The 20,915-nt window shown below is 42.2% G+C and overlaps 1 protein-coding gene and 1 long non-coding RNA gene across 3 annotated transcripts in view; one reads left to right on the plus strand and one right to left on the minus strand.

The window, feature by feature from the left end:
• LOC133415562 (uncharacterized) lies at positions 1-11,342 on the plus strand. Its single transcript, XR_009770151.1, has 3 exons — positions 1-85; positions 7,130-7,400; positions 10,961-11,342. It is a non-coding gene; the product is annotated as an uncharacterized LOC133415562 (long non-coding RNA).
• Positions 607-20,915, minus strand: part of LOC133415558 (nectin-1-like) — a 24,255-nt gene continuing 3,946 nt past the window's right edge. Inside the window, exons 3-11 of one of the 2 annotated variants that reach the window (XM_061701666.1) lie at positions 11,962-12,074; positions 10,919-11,177; positions 9,834-9,951; positions 8,525-8,706; positions 7,128-7,245; positions 6,900-7,051; positions 6,692-6,824; positions 4,870-4,933; positions 607-1,579 (exon numbers count right to left, since the gene is read on the minus strand). In XM_061701666.1, the coding sequence (XP_061557650.1) occupies positions 1,268-1,579; positions 4,870-4,933; positions 6,692-6,824; positions 6,900-7,051; positions 7,128-7,245; positions 8,525-8,706; positions 9,834-9,951; positions 10,919-11,177; positions 11,962-12,074 (1,451 nt within the window). In that variant the 3' untranslated portion in view covers positions 607-1,267. The remainder of the gene's footprint in view (positions 1,580-4,869; positions 4,934-6,691; positions 6,825-6,899; positions 7,052-7,127; positions 7,246-8,524; positions 8,707-9,833; positions 9,952-10,918; positions 11,178-11,961; positions 12,075-20,915) is intronic. The other variant, XM_061701667.1, reaches the window with a different exon arrangement.

Genomic DNA, 20,915 nt, shown 5'->3' on the forward strand with positions numbered 1-20,915 from the left:
CTGTGGTACTGCATACGGAAGTCTGGAGTGGCAGAGAAGTATGTTAGAATAATTACAGGACGTGTACGAGGGCAGCAGAACAGTGGTGAGTTGTGCTGTAAGTGTGACAGACAAATTTAAGGTGGAGGTGGGACTGCATAAGGGATTTTCATTTGGGGATGTGAAATATTTATTTATTATTATTTTGTATTTTTAAGTGTTATTTTTGTCAATATTTTCGATGTATATTTTGATGACTAGACTTGGTGTGACAGGTGGGATTTGCCAAGGTGACCAAAAAATGGTTCCTTCATGCAGTGATTCCCAATCAACTGTCCCGCAGCACATAAGTGGGCTATGACAGATCATCGGGCGTGCCACGGGAAATGATCCAAATTCACTTAATTTGTCCAAAATTATAACAATTTAGAACAAATAATGTATCTTTGTTCAAAATCACTTTGATGCACTAGCTTGTGATCAGGGAGGAATAAGGACAAGTGCAATAGAAAATGGCTTGAGGGATAATTCCTTATGTATGTCAGTCGTGCCATTACCACAAAAAAGCATTTGGGGTTGCACACTTATGCTTAAATGTTTGTTAAAAGTGACTGACAACACCAATGATACAAGCCTCTTGCTCATTTTTTATTTAAATGCTAAAAATTCTGAGTTCGTCCAACAACCAGTGTCAGTGAATACTAAAATAAACAAACAAACACGTTATTCTATAAATGTCAACAACAACAAAACATCTCCAGTCAATAAAAATGTCATGTCAAATTACAAACAATAAATCAGGACATAAAAGGTGAGGTATGCTGTGATTCAGTGTTGGGAATGATCTGAATTTACAATACAGGACAATGACAGTGATTATTAAACATAAATTATGAAATACCTTTTTTTAAATGTTATTTTCATGTGGGGGGTTTTCTTACAAAAACATACAATCGTAGAGGATCGGTAAAGGGGTGAGCCACATTAAACGATTCCGTTACAAATTAAAATGAGTGATGGACAGCTATAAATAAGAGACATAATTTGGCTGAGAGAATATTCCCTTTCACAAAATAGGTAATTAAATAAAATACAGGACACAAGGGGAGAAAATGTGTTGTAAAAGTGGACAAAAAAGTCCTAAAGCTGCATTGCCCACCCAAGTGTTGCAGACAGTCAGAAAACAAACTGCCAAGTAGTCCAAGTAGAGTTTTCCAACCTCCTCTTGAGAAACGTTTGTGTTCCAAATGTGTTGTTGTGTGTGAGATTTCCTCGACACCCTGCCAGGTCAGACGTACTGCTCTTTAGGAAATGTGTACGCCCCCACCCCCGGGGGAGGAGGGGGCAGGCCCGGCACTGAGGGGTACTTAAAGATGGCGGCGGAGTGCGAGGGTGGAGAGAAGGTGTTCTTGGACGAGTTGGTGCTGCTGCTGCTGCCCGTGGTGGCTTGTGGAGAGTGGTAGGGGTGCTGGGGTAGGAAAGACAAAGGGGGATTAATGGGGGGGGAGTAGGGCTCTGGGTAGTCCTCCTTGTTACAGGCTAGCCTGTAGCTCACGTAGTCCGCTGTGTTAGGAAGCTCCTCGTAGAAACGCCCCGAATGCTGTGAAGAGGTTAGCAAAACTCTTTACTTTAGCTCAGTGATTCCCAACCACTGTGCCGAGACAAATCATTATTTACTATAACTCATCTTTTTTTCATCTTTCTATCTATGCCACCAATGTATAGTGACAAACAGAACAAACACTCTTCCACTCGATGGCAGAAGGTACATAAGTTAAACGTGTGAGTACATTAAGAGGACCTCAGTACACAGTGAATCCCGACTGGGGCTGCACGATATTTCATTTGAGCACTGTCATTGTAATGTACGTGTGCACAATAGTCACATCGCAGGGGCTGCGATGTTGTTGTTCTGGAATATACAGTGAATCAACTGTAATAGTAAAAGTGACCAGCAGAGGGACCTGTTTGGACATGTTAATAGAAAGAATGTATGCCTGCTGTATTTCCTATTTCGCTCTTCAGAATGAAAGTAGGCAGGCAGGCGGCAGCTGCGTGAGTGTGCAAGGTGTGTCCAGGGACACTGCGTAAATGAGAGTGAATGTGTTCTTTTGTAATACAGTACATCATTGTAAAACTGGATTACTAGGAAAATTATTATTTGTATCTGAATGCTTTAGTTAAAACACTGTAAGATCACACTATGATAATATGGAATTTATTTTGTTTTGTAAAATAAAAGTAGATAAATTATTTTGTTGCTACAGTGAGCCAGAGCTGCGAGGAATGCAAAGTTATCAATGTCCTTTCACCATCATTCCTGTCACTGTGTTGCGTGTTTTTGTTTGCACATTGAGGACAAAAAGTCTTGTTTTGGTTTTAATTCCTCTTTTTTTTTTAAACAAAAAAAAACATTTATGCGTTGTGTAAGGCAGTTCTGCTTTGCAGTAGACACATTGCACTTTATCTTCCTCTTCCTGTGTAAAATGATCCCAAACTTTGAAAATTCACTCTCTCTTTACTCCTGGCTTGTGCTTATTGGCACGTGGGTTTGTGTGGAAAAATGATCACCAAAAAATCCCGCGATATTGTGAAAAAGCTGTAATATAAAATTAGATATATGGGTCATTCCACTGAGGTGGTACACAATTTGTGACATGTAAGAAAAATTTAAGCACTTGAATCATTTTGTTGAAAATGTTCGTAAAATTTCTTTGAAGTATTCCAGTTACCTTTAGGGGTTCATGGGATAAAAACATACATAGTTTACTTAATATGACCATTATTTGACCAGTGGTCGCTTGTAACACTGACTCTAGATATGAACACGGAAAGCTGTTTATTGTATGAAAACCTTGGGAATTTTTCACACAATATGGTACATGACCATGGACACTTACTAGCAGCCAGAGGCATCTGGCTTTGTCAGTTGGAAGTACACACAAAATTCTTTTTGAACTTTGACTGGGCTTTCTGCCAGTCAAACACATTTCCAGTTAGACACACCATGGCATTCCAGAGTTTCAACATGTATTCCAAATACCAATCCTTGACTGAACAATACAATGATTTCAAAACGTTAACACATCGTTCTGAACATAATGTCTCTACAGGAGTCAGTGTTAGTTAACAATAATACAGCCATTTAGACCTGTGCGTAATTTTGACGCCGGCGGTCTTTGCCAGTGCCCATGGCACGTTACAAGCACCAGTAACAATCCACAGTGCACCACACAACATTGACATTTTTTATCAACAAAGTGAATATGTTTTGATCAAAGATAGTTAAAAGCATTTGACAGGAGGCCTTTGACAGGAGGCCTTTATAATCGGAAGTATGTGAATAATCATGACCACGTCCTCAACACTGCTGTGACTCGTCAAAATTACCAGCGAGTCAGCAGTGCAGTCAGGAGACACAGAAAACAGCCTGTGCACTAGCGATAGAAAACGGTCGAAACTCACCAATCATTTCTCCTTCAACGAATCAAACAAGAAACCATCTAATTCTTACAAACTCACTTTTCATCATTGCTAGTAACTAGACCGTTTGAGATCGAAGCTTGTAACATTTTGACATTATTTTCTTGAAAACACTTACCAGGTTCTACCGGCCGCTGCGTGTTCCCATCAAGCTCAAATGCTGCCGTATGCTGGTCGTATGTACGCCGAAAATGGTTCTGGGTGATCAATGTCGCAAAATAGTCAGCCGTTTTTGTTATTTTGTCCAAGTCGCTCAAACAAAAATATGACCGACACTTAAAAATGTAAGTCAATATTGTCTCCTACTCCTTCTGAAGCAATTGATTGATCCTTCTATGATTATTTTTGGAGATTATTGCATCAATTCCAAACAGCCGTCGTAAAATGGCCGTTGTTTGTTTACAGTTATGAAATTGAGTGGCCGCTTTGATCGTAACGTGTTTTAACGACAAAGTTACGAGCACGATGCCCATTTCTAATAAGTGCCTCTAAGAAATCTCGTCGTGGGATGTCATTAAGTACTGTTGAGTGATAGGCGCACCCTTCCTGCAGATATTGGCGAAGTGGTTGCATGATTTTGCCAATATTTTTCACACTGTGCCTATTTCCGTGGATGACTGTAAAATGTCACACTTCGGTGGTGGTCAAAAACCACAAAAATGCGTTTGACATGGTTTATTGCAAAATAATTGGATATGGAAAATTCTTGATACAATATTATTTTATATCTACATGCTGATACCTGATGACTGACAATACTGTTGTGTGTTAGTATTTGATGCCTTTTCATGTATTTTGCCGTGAATAATTGCTCGTAACATTTCACCACATCTGTGGAATGACCCATATACGATTTCATAATCCATGACACAGTGAGAATGCAAAAAGTGAACCGCGATAGGCAAGAGATGTCTGTATACAGATAGAGCAGAAGCGATGAATTGAATAACTCGCTTACAAACAAAGTCGAACCAAAATCTCTCCCTCGAAGCTTCGCAGGGATAATTTTTCCACAAGGACTAATGTTACTGCAGATGCATGCACTCCTCTGTAAAAATATGTTGGTGCGATGGCCACGAGCCAGGAGGAAAGAGTCCGTAAAAGACAGCGAACGTTCAGAGTTTGGGATCATTTACAGTTATTGTTATGCCCCAGCAAGTGCTCAAAGATAGATGCATCCGTCTGTGCACGTTTAATGACTTAATTCAACAAACAATACAGTCATACACCAACTGCTATGTCCACAACTGACGCTCAGGCACTCAACGCACAGACTGGCTAAGGTGAGCTAACAACAGCCAACTACACTCTCATTAACTCTTGCGTATTATTGTAATTATAAATTCAGAATTTTAATGAGATTTTATTACATGTACCTAATGATGTGACCAGTGAATGTATGCGTACCTGAATATCTTCCGCGGGTCTTTTGCGTATCGGCTGGGACAGTTTCCTTGACGGAGAGTCGTCTCTGCGCAAAAAGAAAGACAGCAAATGGTCTAATCAATGGAGTCAACAATATCAAGTTATTTTTTGAATTTAAAATGTGTTTATTTTTAGACTGTATGTAACTTCCTGGCTAATGGATATAAATCAATCTGGAAAAAAATACTATTGGTGGGTATTTCGCAATAAATTGTTGTTGGCATACACACATGATGACATACAGTATGTACAACCCCAATTCCAATGAAGTTGGGACGTTGTGTTAAACATAAATGAAAACAGAATACAATGATTTGCAAATCATGTTCAACCTATATTTAATTGAATACACTACAAAGACAAGATATTTAATGTTCAAACTGATAAACTTTATTGTTTTTAGCAAAGAGAATTGGAATTTTATGGCTGCAACATGTTCCAAAAGACCTGGGACAGGGTCATGTTTACCACTGTGTTACATCACCTTTTCTTTGAACAACATTCAATAAACGTTTGGGAACTGAGGACACTAATTGTTGAAGCGTTGTAGGTGGAATTATTTTCCATTTTTGCTTGATTTACAGCTTCAGCTGTTCAACAGTCCGGGGTCTCCGTTGTCGTATTTTACGCTTCATAATGCGGCGCACATTTTCAATGGGAGACAGGTCTGGACTGCAGGCAGGCCAGTCTAGTACCCGCACTCTTTTACTACGAAGCCACGCTGTTGTAACACGTGCAGAATGTGGTTTGGCATTGTCTTGCTGAAATAAACAGCGTCCATGAAAAAGACGTTGCTTGGATGGCAGCATATGTTTCTCCAAAACCTGTATGTACCTTTCAGCATTAATGGTGCCTGTTAATGGTGCAGATGTGTAAGTTACCCATACGATGGACACTAACACAGCCCCATACCATCATAGATCCTGGCTTTTGAACTTTGCGTTGATAATAGTCCGGATGGTTCTTTTCCTCTTTGGCCCGGAGGACACGACGTTCACAATTTCCAAAAACAATTTGAAATGTGGACTCGTCAGACCACAGAACACTTTTCCACTTTGCATCAGTCCATCTTAGATGAGCTTGGGCCCCGTTTCTAGGTGTTTGCATAGTAGAGTTTCAAGTTGCACTTACGGATGTACCGCCGAACTGTATTTACTGACATTGGTTTTCTGAAGTGTTCCTGAGTCCATGTGGTGATATCCTTTACACATTGATGTCGGTTTTTGATGCAGTGCCGCCTGAGGGATCGCAGGTCATGGGCTTTCAATGTTGGTTTTGGGCCTTGGCGCTTACATGCAGTGATTTCTCCAGATTCTCTGAACCTTTTGATGACATTATGGACCGTAGATGATGAAATCCCTAAATTCCTTGCACGTTGAGGAACATTGTCCTTAAACTGTTTGACTATTTTCTCACGCACTTGTTCACAAAGAGGTGAACCTCGCCCCATCTTTGCTTGTGAATGACTGAGCAATTCAGGGAAGCTCCTTTTATACCCAATCATGGCACCCACCTATTCCTAATTAGCCTGTTCACCTGTGGGATGTTCCAAACAGGTGTTTGATGAGCATTCCTCAACTTTCTCAGTCTTTTTTGCCACCTGTTCCAGCTTTTTTTTTTATTATTCAATTAAATATAGAACATGAACATGATTTGCAACTCATTGTATTCTGCTTTTGCAACTCATTGTATTCTGCTTTTATTTATGGGTTTATTTATAGGTTGTATACATCCATCCATTTTCTATAACGGTTGTTGTTTATTGGACCTGAAAGATGAGTCAGCCATAAAAGTGTTTACATACGAGCCGTCATCTTTTCTGCTTCTGATCTTGAGCACCAGTACTGTGATGGTAATTCCCATCAGCACGCCTGCCGCCAACAATAAGGCCACCACGCTGATGACATCACCCGTTGCTATCTGCGGTAACGGCTTGTCTGTAAAGAAACCAGGCACACATGTAACAAGATCAACTCGAGAATCTTGAGATGTAATGCAAAGTGGTCTCATACCTATGACGCTAATCTCCACGAAGCCCGATCTGGTCCCGATGCTGTTAGTGGCATCGCACACATAAGTACCCTGCAGATCGTACGTGACCGGCCCTTTAAAGATGAGGACGTTGTCTCTGATCTCAGCGCTGCTTGGCATGGAGCCGTTTATCCTGAAGAAGATAGAGTGAGAAACTTGAAAATGGAATATTTACTGTCATGCTTTTTTTTCCAATCCTCTTCACCCACAGCCTCCACTGGTAGAGGGAGACGGCCGGGTTGGCGTCGGCTTGGCAGCTCAGCTGGACGTTCTCTCTGTTCAGGTACCAGTTTCCGTCGTAGCCGTCAACCAGAACATCGGGTTCATCTGGAGTGCGCACACAAAGAAGGACGATGAATCCACCGCACGAGGGGTTTGCACGTTTTTCCAGGAGCCACCTGACAATCCTAACGCCACATCAACATAACTACTGTGTGCATCCCAAATACCATGGAAATAATTTATTCTAAGAACATTTCAAGGTAAATACATATTCATGATTCATGAAGGAAACAAATTCAACTGAAGGATATTCAGTATTTACCCATTGTCACTAGCTATCTGTTCACCGCTTTCACTAACAACAGGAGTGCGAACAGATAGGAGCTGGTTTAAAAAGAATCACATTCAGTGTTACCAAACTAGCAATTTTGTGGCTATATCAATTGACCTTTCCGACCGCTCGAGCTACTATTTTTCAAAAAAGCCACTTGTGAGATTAATTCTGACTAAGAAACAGACACCGTCATTGGAATAATTTTCACATTGTTTTCCATATGACAAGAATGGCGCCTGGTAAAACACAATTACGTAGTCAATTGCGCTTAACATTGATAAAGATGGAATGTATATTTACAGTGAACCTTCATATATTTTCTAATTCACCTGTCGGCAGATCAGCTTTTGGAACCTATCCTCCATTTTTGTGGAAAAACTAATCTATTCACTGTTGTTGTGCGCAGACCAAAGCAATACAAGTATTACTTTGGCGCCATCGTGTGGAATATTGGTGTCGATGAACTATGTTGAAGTCAGTAAAGGAACTTCATGTAGACAAAAACTGTCTTTTGTTGCCATCTTGTGCATCACAGTCATATTACCAGCAGGTTTTCGCTAGTCACAGCAGGGCTTTGTTTTATTCACAGGGCAACATGTATAGGTTGCAAAAGCATGATTTATCAACCTGTTGAAAACTTTTGACCCAAGGCATGTGCTTCTAAGTTGAAAATATTTTGCCGAGGTTGCCTTGCATCACCTGTACAGCTCGACATGAGAACAGAGAGTGATAGAGCTACAGTACAAAGGCCACACACATGCAAAGATGTCACATTTATATATGTCACAATTATACCAGAGCTTTTCTTTGGGCCAAAGATAAGGTGGGGAGGGGTGACTTGTTTAGTACTGTATGTTTGTTTTATTGGCCTCGCCATATGTAGGAATGCTCTTTTTGAAAATGATACTAAAAAATAATTTATTGCTAATTATTTGGCTGACCCCAAGTTGCAGCTCGCGGACCCGTATGTTCTGGGGACTCCAGTTTGAGAACCTGCGCACTACACAACCCATGATGACCAAAATGTGCTTTTTCATGAGGATGACTTACACTGAATATCGAGAGTGACGCTGTCGGTGAATACCTCCTCGTTGTACAAGGTGACACAAGTGAGCGTCTCCTTGTGCGTTTCCCTGCTGGGCACCAGAATGTAGTCGCTCTGAATGGTGAAGGTGCCGTCCGAGTTTCTGTACTCACGGGTGCTCACTTCACCTGGCACCCTCGTCTCCCACCTGCCCAAAGAATAAGCATATCAGTGTTGTGACACATCAGTGCATACTTATGTAATAACAGAATAGGGGCTTTTAAGGTTGATTAAATGGCGAGTTTTAAAGTTTTGGTCTGTCCTCTAATATGGCTTTTGGAATCTGGAGTAATGGTACAAAACTACACAAGATAAGTTAAACTGCATGCAATCAGGTCCTGACGTCACCACATTGCCCCTTTAAGTAGTGGATCTGTACAATATATTCCTTTTGAAGGATTTTTTTTTTCTAAAGGAGTATTAAAGCCACACTGAAAAAAAAATACACTTCGAAGTTAAAGTTGAGAATGATCTAAAAAGTTTTCAGCGGAAGGCACATATCAGAAATTAGTTTTTTTCTCTGGATCCAGATGTACTTTTATTTATGTATTCCTGTTACAAATTTTAACTATTTTACATAGACAATACAATGATATGAATGATAAAGACAAATAACACACACATGAATTAAATCAAACATGATTTAAAAGCGGCGGCACGGTGGGCGACTGGTTAGAGTGTCAGCCTCACGGTTCTAAGGACCCGGGCTCAATCCCCGCCTGTGTGGAGTTTGCATCTTCTCCCCATGCCTGCGTGGGTTTTCTCCGGGCACTCCGGTTTCCTCCCACATCCCAAAAACATGCATTAATTGGAGACTCTAAATTGCCCGTAGGCGTGACTGTGAGTGCGAATGGTTGTTTGTTTCTATGTGCCCTGCGATTGGCTGGCAACCAGTTCAGGGTGTAACCCGCCTCCTGCCCGATGACAGCTGGGATAGGCTCCAGCACGCCCGCGACCCGAGTGAGGAGAAGCGGCTCAGAAAATGGATGGATGGATGGATGGATGATTTAAAAGCCATTTGTCAAGAAACTGTGCCTGCTTGATGATCAGTAAAACAGCATTTCTTCGAATAATCAAAGTAGCCGGCGACCAATTTTGGGTCCAGACCCTCAGTTTGAGAAATCCTGCTCTTGATAATATAAATACTTGAACAAGGGACTTCAATACAAGCCATTTTAACATCGGAATATACAAGTTAATAAATGAATTTGATAAAATTCAGCTTAAAAAAAAAAAGAGCACAATGAATTCAAGTGTGATAAAATGAACATGCACCTGATGACACCGGGTGGTTTTCCATTAGCGGAGATGCACGACGCCACCGGCGTCTTCAGGTTGGATGCACGAGCTACCAGCGTGGGCGTGGACAGACTCATCTGAGTGGTCGGACGAACTAAACATGGTAGCAAAAATAACAATGATATGAAGAAATACAAACTGATTGCATTAATCTGGAATTCCATATATAAAATGGATAGAAATTCTACCTGAGAGACCGTAGTCTTAATTAATTAGAAACAACTGTAAATTTCATAATAGCACCACCTAGACATTTTTTGAAGTACATCACAGGACTATATACACATTGGTATATTCATGTATGGTATATTTGTACAATATTTGTACAATGTACTTACTGTATTATTAAATTGAATGTTCATCCATCCATTTTCTATAATTGAATTTTCTGTTCAGGGTTGTGGGGAGCAAAAGCCTTTCCGAGCTGACTTTTGGCAAAAGCTAAAAGGGTTGTTGGTCTAAATGTGACCTGCGATTGGCTGGTGACCAGTCCAGGGTGCTGGGATAGGCTCCAGCTCACCTGCTACCTTAATGAGGACAAGCGCTGCAGAAAATGGATGGATGGAAAAGTTTCACGTGTATATGACATTCTTATAAAAATGTTTACATCCATCCATCCATTTTCTGAGCCGCTTCTCCTCACTAGGGTCGCGGGCGTGCTGGAGCCTATCCCAGCTATCATCGGGCAGGAGGTGGGGTACACCCTGAACTGGTTGCCAGCCAGTCGCAGGGCACATACAAACAAACAACCATTCGCACTCACATTCACACCTACGGGTAATTTAGAGTCACCAATTCATGCATGTTTTTGGAATGTGGGAGGAAACCGGAGTGCCCGGAGAAAACCCACGCAGGCACGGTGAAAACATGCAAACTCCACACAGGCGGGGCCGGGGATTGAACCCGGGTCCTCAGAACTGTGAGGCTGACGCTCTAACCAGTCGTCCACCATGCCGTCCCCCATTTACACTTACCAGCAAAAACCTACTAAAAATGCTGTAATACATATGCCAGGCCATTAGTTGGCGATGTTACTTTGTACAGATGGAGGAGGTTCTTACCATATACAGTCAGGTTGACCTTGTTTTCCCTGTTGCCCGCAGGGAAGGTGGTGTATTCACAGATGTAGGTAGCTTCGTCAGACAGACGCAACGTGGAGAAGGTGATGGTGGTGTCTTCAAGGGTCGGAGTTCGACGCCTCACGGCAGCGTTCTTGAAGGTGACGCGGTCCTTGTAGGGAGGGGCTACGGACACCCCGAGGGACGGGTTGGCAATGGCCATGTTCTGCTTGGTGCCGTTCACCAGTTTCTGCCACGTCACCTAGGAAGGCACAGATGGAAGTGGGCCTTTTCAAATTGAGCTCTCATTAAATGTCCCAAAAGTTGAATAATTTGGAGTTCAACCTGAATAAAATCTTTATTTGTACATGCAAAGTTAATCAAGGTTTTCTGATTCCAATAGTTATAATCTGGAACAAAGGTAGGTAATAACTGAACAATACTACATGTTTAGAATTATGTTTATATTTAAGTAGATCATGATGGTGTCCTGGAATGGAAACATTGTTAAAACAAGACCCCCATGTGATGTTTTTGTCCCGAAACAATTGTGAATGGAAACCTTCTAACGTCTGTCCTTCGAAATTTGATAAGCACAACCTCTCCCGTCTTGGGGGAAGTTGGCGAGGTGATAGCCAGAAAAAAACTGTCCCCTACGTTCTGCAAAATATCAAGCTAGTGAGGTGCATTAGAGGGTTGCTTTGTTAGGTTTCTGAGTGTAATCTATGTTTGTGCTCCTCTTGGTATTTGGGATCAGTGCGGGTGCTTTCCTCCTCTCAATTCAAGGTATTATAAAGAAGATACTTTTATGACGCGAATACTGGCAAGGAGACAAAGGAGAGAGATGCTTGGTTGAATGCACTCCTTTTTCACTTGTTTTCTCTTTTGATACTAAGAAAATAAATATTAAAGACGTCTAAAATTTTGCAACTCACACCAACAAACAGAAATTTCCACAACAATCCCTAATTTTCTAGCTCCTAATGGCGAGCGAAGTGGTTATTCAGGGCCTCAATGTGAGCGGAGCTGCTAGAGTGGACAAGTACCTGTGAGATTTTGACGGGCGGCGAGCTGTTGATGAAACGGCAGCGAAGATCCACCTTGGAGCCCAGGTACCCTGACTTCCCATCATCCATTTCTACAGTTTGGCCATTCCCTCCTATGACATAACAAAGAAAGAAAGACAGACACACAGTATAAGGCAACCACATTTTAAGCAGACACACTTATACACACACTATTAGTGCTGTGCGATATGGACAAAATTTTACATCCTGATATAGCCATCCATCCATCCATTATCTTTACCGCTTATCCTCACTAGGGTCGCGGGCTGCTGGAGCCTATCCCAGCTATCTTCGGGCAGGAGGCAGGGTACACCCTGAACCGGTTGCCAGCCAATCGCAGGGCACATAGAAGCAAACAACCATTCGCACTCACATTCACACCTACGGGTAATTTAGAGTCTTCAATCAACCTACCACGCATGTTTTTAGGATGTGGGAAGAAACCAGAGTGCCCGGAGAAAACCCACCCAGGCACGGGGAGAACATGCAAACTCCACAAAGGCGGGGCCGGGATTTGAACCCCCGTCCCCAGAAATGTGAGGCAGATGTGGTAACCAGTCGGGATCAGTAGGTACTGTAATTTTATATCCAGATAATGATACTGTATATATCCCCATTTGGTATTTTTCCTTAAAATTGCACAAAATTAATGGCAATGTTCTCATATCGGTTTGCCATTTATTTATAAAACATGATACATATTATATAGAAAACAAAAACAAAAGATGAATAAAATACAATTGAACACAAATATCCAGTGGAACAATACCATCCAAAATATTTGATAGTACAATCGGTTTTCAAGGGATGTTCGCTGCTCTTGCGTCCACTGTAATGCAATGTAATGTACAGTATGATGTTGTTTTTATCAATGCCCCTCTCGCAGTGCCATAAACCAGTATTTGCGAGGTCATGTAAAAATGCTACCGCAAAATACCAGCATTGCTGTATTTACGTTAAACTTAATTTATACAATGTTAGTGTCGTGTCCGAGACGTAGGGCATCTAAACTCATTCTTGTCAAACACAAGGCTCACAAAATCATGTATTCTCATGGAACGCATGGGTCAGGGTGGCTCACTACGATATATATCGTTATATTGCACGGCTCTACACACTATTGTAGTATATACAGTCATCATGAACAACAATTTCTCTCATAGCATTTTTGTCTTAGTTTTAACTAATTTTCCATCTAAATGGCAGGAATAATAGACAATGCAATATCTGTAAAATAATTTATGTGGTCAGCACAGCTTATGTCAAAGGTGATACAGTTGGACAGCATGAAAAGGGAGCTGAGGTCAGAGGTGGTGGATTACAGTCAGGTATAAATAAGAGAGCTGTAAGTAAGGTACTGTTACTGTGGGAACTAACTGGTACTGTGGGAACTAACTAACTAACTCAGTTAGTTAGTGGGAGTGATCCTCTGGAACAAATCCACTCCAGAGCCTCCCGGACTTCACGTAGCGTACTTCACTCACGTGTTTACTTGTGCTGTATGGCCAGACAGACACTAAAAGTGAGCCAGTAAGTGTGTGAGTGGGCTTACTTTTAAGCAGCTAGCCTGCTGATTGATTTATAATGCAGTGAAGCAGAGCACAAGGATGGCACACTGAACAAAACAGGCTCCAAACAATAGCTGCTCCCATTCTCATACACAAACACACAAACAGCATAATAATATCAATGTGTTTACATCTTTTCATCCTATCATAATTGTCAGACGTCCCAAATATGATGATTTACTAGACAGAATGTGCTGCAGAATACATTTTACAACAAAAAAAATGCCCATCCATCCATCCATCCATTTTCTACCGCTTATTCGAGGTCGGGTCGCAGGGGCAGTAGCTTTAGCAGGGACGCCCAGACTTCCCTCTCCCCAGCCACTTCATCCAGCTCTTCCGGGGGGATCCCGAGGCGTTCCCAGGCCAGCCGAAGGATGCAGTCTCTCCAGCGTGTCCTGGGTCGTCCCCAGGGTCTCCTCCCGGAACACTTCACCGGGGAGGCGTCCAGGAGGCATCCGATTCAGATGCCCCAGCCACCTCATCTGGCTCCTCTCGATGTAGAGGAGCAGCGGCTCTACTCTGAGATCCTCCTGGATGACCGAGCTTCTCACCCTATCTCTAGGGGAGAGCCCGGACACCCTGCGGAGGAAACTCATTTCGGCCGCTTGTATCCGGGATCTTGTTCTTTCAGTCACGACCCACAGCTTGTGACCATAGGTGAGGGTAGGAACGTAAATCGACCGGTAAATCAAGAGCTTCGCCTTCCGGCTTAGCTCCTTCTTTACCACAACGATACAAAGTCCGCATCACCGCAGACGCTACACCGATCCGCCTGTCGATCTCCCGTTCCATTCTTTCCTCACTCGTGAACAAGACCCCAAGATACTTGAACTACTCCACTTGGGGCAGGATCTCATCCCTGACCTGGAGAGGGCACGCCACCCTTTTCCGACTGAGGACCATGGTCTCAGATTCGGAGGTGCTGATTCCAATCCCAGCTGCTTTATACTCGGCTGCGAACTGCTCCAGTGAGAGTTGGAGGTCACGGCTTGATGAAGCCAACAAAACCACATCATCTGCAAAAAGCAGAGATGCAATACTGAGGCCACTAAACCGGACCCCCTCTACGCCTCGGCTGCGCCTATAAATTCTGTCCATAAAAGTTATGAACAGAATCGGCGAGAAAGGGGAGCCTTGGCGGAGTCCAACCCTCACCGGAAACGAGTCCGACTTACTGCCGGATATGTGGACTAAACTCTTGACTCCGGTCGTACAGGGACCGAATAGCCCGTATCAGGGGGTTCGGTACCCCATACTCCCGAAGCACCCCCCACAGGACACCCCGTGGGACACGGTCGAACGCCTTCTCCAAGTCCACAAAACACATGTAGACTGGTTGGGCGAACTCCCATGCACCCTCAAGGACCCTGCTAAGAGTGTAGAGCTGGTCCACTGTTCCACGGCCAGGACGAAAACCACACTGCTCCTCCTGAATCTGAGATTCGACTTCCCGACGGACCCTCCTCTCCAGCACCCCTGAATAGACCTTATCAGGCTGAGGAGTGTGATGATCCTGTAGTTGGAACACACCCTCCGGTCCCCCTTCTTAAAAAGGGGGACCACCACCCCAGTCTGCCAATCCAGAGGCACTGTCCCCGATGTCCACGTGATGTTCCAGAGGCGTGTCAACCAGGACAACCCCACAACATCCAGAGCCTTTAGGAATACCACACTGATTGTGTCAATCAAAACTATTTATTCCATATGACAATTTAATTTTTTTCTACAGATTTTAGCAAGAATCATGGCAGTTCAAGCACATGATTTGCTTTCGCGGGCCAGATCTGGCCCCCGGGCCTTGAGTTTGACACCATGTATTAGAGCATGCCTACTGCCTCTTGTGACCTATACAGAGATACAGGAGTCAGTGGGAGTAGATTACAGCCTTTGGGAATATTGAAATCCATCTGTATCGTGAGAATTTATGCATTTATTGAAATATTACACGAATCCTTTCTCCATGAATCATTGTAACCTACTTCCATATGGGGTGGGGCTTAATTGTGTTTAGTAACACATCCAGGCAGGTGAATCTTCGAAGGAATACTGAAAAAAAATTTTTTGGAGGGGTGGGGGGGCAAATGCCTTCATATACATGACTAACCAATAGCAGACACACACTGAAAGGTCCCGAGTGAGCTTTGTTGAGCTGATTAGAGGTTTAGATGAAGAGCAGTGAGTCTACCTCGATCCTCCCTCCCTCCCTCTCGCTCACACGCGCGCACAAACACAAATACACACACACACGTGCACACACAGGCACGCCTCACATCACTCTGTTTCACCTTCCTGCTCTCCAAGTCCATTCATTCATTCTTCCTTTGTTTAAAAGGGTGGGAAATTACCTCATGAGCCACAATGACCTAAAAACAGCAGCAGCATGGGAACTTTACACAACAACGGCAATGTTGTTTTACGCGTGTGACGCGCATGTGAACGAGTCCTCGTAAATGAGTCCAATATAGACACATAGACAATTACATGAGTTGTTACATGAGTTGCTGCATTTAAAAAAAGGTATCAAAAACAGTATTTTACCTTTAACCACTAACTCAATTTTCACAGCAACATGGTACTTGTTTTCTAAAGAGGTGATTCTGAATAAAGCAGAGGAAAATAAGTTTGTGTTCTTGCAAGAAAATCAGTCTTACAGAGTGTCAAGTTGTTTGTTGAGTGAGTGATACACTGAGACAGACACACATTGTTCTTGTAGAAGGACAAAGGGAGGGGACGCTTTGATCATCGGATAACACGAAGAGCAATCTGGTGGCCTTCAACCAGTCATAACCAGCTCTACTTCAAGGCCAATTGGTGATAATACCAAACTCAAAACATAAAAGATGCTTTACGAATACACTGAGAAGTATTTGAAATGCAATCAAAGTGAGAGGGAAATTACTGACACACACGTTTGTTGTAATGCACAACAGTGATGAGTGGCTGCTCACTTTGAATTTTCATTATGATGGCAAAGCAGTGCAGCCTATAAAATGTATTATAAACATTTATGCGCAACTGAGTGGTGGATTGTGATGCACATAATGCTGTATTTCATATTAAAAATCAGCGTTCCTACCATGTCATGCTGGTGGCTGCGTAAAGCGTTGTTTAAAGACGAACAATAGCATCAGCGTGCTATCAGGATCACAATAGCAATGCTCACACACAATTACACGAAAGATATTAGTAGATATTCCAGATACATTAAAACATTGTATTTTGAGGAAATTAAAGGTTTCATTCTGAACCATCCATCCAGCCACCCAGCCACTACCTACATATACTCATATCCCAGGTGACTTTGGGCAAGAGGCGGGCTACACCCTGGACTGGTCACCAGCCAATAGCAAAGGTACATGTAGACAAACAAAACCATTCACACTCACAATCACACTAAATGACAATTTCGAGTCTTCAAATAATAAGCATGTTTTTGCAACATGGGAGGAAGCCGGAGTCCATCCATCCATCAATCCATCCATCCATCCATCCATCCATCCATTTTCTGAGCCGCTTCTCCTTACTAGGGTCGCGGGCGTGCTGGAGCCTGTCCCAGCTATCATCGGGGAGGAGGCTGGGTACACCCAGAACTGGTTGCCAGCCAATCGCAGGGCACATTCAAACAAACAACCATTCACACTCACATTCACACCTACGGGCAATTTAGAGTTGTCAATTAACCTACCATGCATGTTTTTGGGATGTGGGAGGAAACCGGAGTGCCTGGAGAAAACCCACGCAAGCACAAGGAGAACATGCAGACTTACTAACCACTTGTCCACTGTGCTGCCCATATATTTAGCAAAAATATGTAATTTTATTCATGCTACCAAGATTATTTACAAAAGCAGACAGTACTTTCTCATTTAGGTATCTCCACTGTAAACTCCAGTTTTACATCATGTGTGTCTTCACAACAAGATAAATCATTTCAAAACCTTTTTCCACCACAAATGTGACATATACCCTGTAGGAAGGAGGCTTTTCCTGACATTTTTGTTGTCACATTTTACAGTACAAGCCATGATCTGCAGAGAGCTTCCACAGCATCAAAAGGAACTCATTGCTCTAGGTATCAGTCAGGAGAAGGGTACAAAAGATGTTTTGAGGCATTAAATATACCATCGAAGACAGTGAAGACATGCATCATCAAGTAGAGAAAATATGGCACAACAGCCAAGAACGAGACGCCCTTCCAAAATGTATAAGACGACAAGACAACTGGTCAGGGAGGCTGCCAAGAGGCCGACAGCAACATTGAAGGCGCTGCACGAATTTCTGGAAAGTACTGCCTGTGCAGTACATGTGACAACAATCTCCCCACTTTTCAATTGTCTAGGCTATGGGGTAGGTAGGGTGGCAAGTCGGAAGCCTTATCTGACAAAGAAAAAAAAACACGCACAAAATGGTACAGTGAAACAAAAGGTGAACTTTTTCGCCATACTTCCAAAAGGTATGTTTTGTGCAAGCACACTGCTCATCACCAAAACAATAGCATGCCTATTGTGAAATTTGGCATCATGCTATGCTTTGGGGCTGTTTTTCTTCAGGTGGAACAGTCAAGGTGGAGGGAATTATGAGTTCCAAATACCAGTCAGTGTTAGCACAAAACATTCAGGCTTCTGCTAGAAAATAAATGCCTAAGGAAAAGCCTATTAGAACAACTTTATTTGGGGTTACTTAGAGGCACTTTAAATGGTGCCAGGTGTGTACTGACTCCCATTTAACATGAGTTTGAATATGATTGGTTAATTCTAAATGCAACCACATCCCCAGCTATTAGAGGGTGTGCACACTTGTGCAACCATATTATCTCAGTTGTTTTATTTATTTTTTGAAAAGACGGCACAGGTTATATGTCACATTCATGATTGAAAGTGTTTTGAAATGATTTATCTTGGACCATTTTTTTTTTATCACAAAAACCTGGCATTTGAACACAGGTGTGTAGACTTTGTATTTTCAGTGTACATAGCTGTTTTAGTAATGGCTTTAGGAAATGTAATGACATCATAATTATGACATCATTGCTTGTGTTTATTATCGTTATGTCTTTTTTCTAAAACAAATGTGAATGTTTATCTCAGCAATTACACAATTAGTATTTTGAAAGAGATCTAGTATTTTTTTACAAAATACTAGCATTGAAAAAGGAGAAGAATGTGTTTGGACAAGAAAATGAAACAGAAAGAGAGAACGAGGGAAGATTAACCCTTTAATCTCTGCGCTATCAAATCTGTGATTGATCAGGGATTAACACGCTGTGCTTGTGTGTAATGCAGCAACCTGACGCACAATGAACACCATCCAACACATTCTGACGCACAAACTCATGCAGTCACACACTTCAAAATAAGACCTATGGTTAGTTTGTGACATTGACCGCCACTAATTTATGTGATTTCCCACTCCAATTCTTGTCTTTAAAAGCTGCATCATCTTTAGCAACAATGGAAATACAATTGTGACATCCACTCTGCTAAATTACATCCCTACATGATCCCATTTTAACTGATTGAAATGCAGGTTTCTTCTTTTTTAAATCATAACATATCATTTAATCTGTCATTGTGAGTGCCTGTGCATGTTTGCATGTAATCTCCACGGCGGCGTGGAGTGTGCACTTGGCCCGTGTTCAGCGAGGCCAGCTCACAGGATTAGCATGACTCTTGCTACTGTTTGGGGACATGAACATATCGAAAGAGAGGAGATAAGGAGTCACAAGGAATATAAAATGTCTGTGGAGGATGACAAAGAGGACAAGTAGGAAGATGACTAAATCATCAATCATAAAAATGGGCCTTAAAGCTACATAAAAGGGTGAGGAAGAGGACAAGAAGGGCTGTGCTGGATTATTTTAGTCTGGGTTATCCAGCAGTGGATTATAATGAAATTTATATTTGCTTCTCAGTCTCCAGTGGCAAATGATTGAACGAGCATGAGTGTGTGCACCAAGCAGGTAAAGACATTTGTAGTCTGGGATTTGGCAGCGTTCTCCTTGTCCCATCCTTCCGTTACGGCTCCCTGTGCAGCTCTAATCCCTGTCCTTCAACACATGGCACACACACAAACACACACAAAAAGAGAGGGGTATGTACACATGTATGCGCTCCAGAAAATTATTGCTCAGATGGCATGGAGAGTGCTTTATCGGCGACTTTGAGTGAAAAAAGCAATCAGAGCAGATGTCATACCGGCTCAACACATCCGTATGCTGCCACTATTGTCATTACGTAATAAACCCAACCCTCCTCTACCCACTTTTTTTTGGGGGGGGGGGGGGGGGGGGGGGGGGGGGGGGAGGGGAATAGGGGGTTGCCACCACAAGTCCGACGCCAGATACTCATTACTCCATTCGTTATGATGCATTACAAACAGTTATTCTCAAACACTGTGTGAGAAACCATGATCAAATTTCACTTAATTGGTCTTAAAATTGTTATTTATTTACTACAAGTAAATCTAGTTTTGTTCATCTGTGTATACAAGTGACATAGAGTGACAGACAGGCAGAACAATTAAATGCTCGTCCATTAGATCAGTGGTTCTCAAACTTTTTGCACCAAGTACCACTTAAAAAATGTTTAGCTCTCCAAGTACCACAATCATGACCAACATTTAAATGCAGTAGCGTAGTAGGCCTATGCACAGTTTGAACATTAACACTGCACTAACATATGGGGGGGGGTGTACTTAAAACACGTTCACTGCCATTGATGGCTTTAGAAGTCAAATATCCATGTTAACTGTGAAGGCTGGCAGTGAATGAGTTTTAAATACTCCAATAAAAAGGGTTTACACATAAAGCGTAACTAAAAACTGTATGTAAATAAAAGTGTAAAAACAAACAGTTTTTAAAGATTAAATTCAAATCTATTGTACTAAAAAGTTCAATACTACTGAACTGTACTTGGGCGGTGATTGTACCACTCGCGGGAGCCCACATACCACAAGTGGTACTAGTACAATACTGAATTACTGGCAGAAGGTACAGTATTCACCTGTTTCCTTTCATACAACAAAATAATAGCTTCTAGTTCAATTCAACAGGCTTAGGTTGCACAGTGAGTAAGTCATTTTGTGAGTAAATTAATACGAGAACATAAAAACGTATAGAGTACGTATATACTTTTTGGGATATTTTTTTGGGTGGTGCGCCATGCCATTTTATGAGATCTTATGTAAAATATGAGCCTTGGCTCAATTAACGTTGGCGAACAGTGCATAAAATGTGGAGACCACTGCAGCAGAGGGGATGAATTCGTCAATGCTGTCACCAAACTAAAGGTCCAAAACAACAAATGATTTGGTTGATACATAAAAGCGTATCATAACAATCCCTTGTCAAACGTCCCTGGATCG

This window comes from Phycodurus eques, chromosome 17 (genome assembly GCF_024500275.1).
Source record: "Phycodurus eques isolate BA_2022a chromosome 17, UOR_Pequ_1.1, whole genome shotgun sequence".
In the NCBI taxonomy this organism is placed as follows: domain Eukaryota; kingdom Metazoa; phylum Chordata; class Actinopteri; order Syngnathiformes; family Syngnathidae; genus Phycodurus; species Phycodurus eques.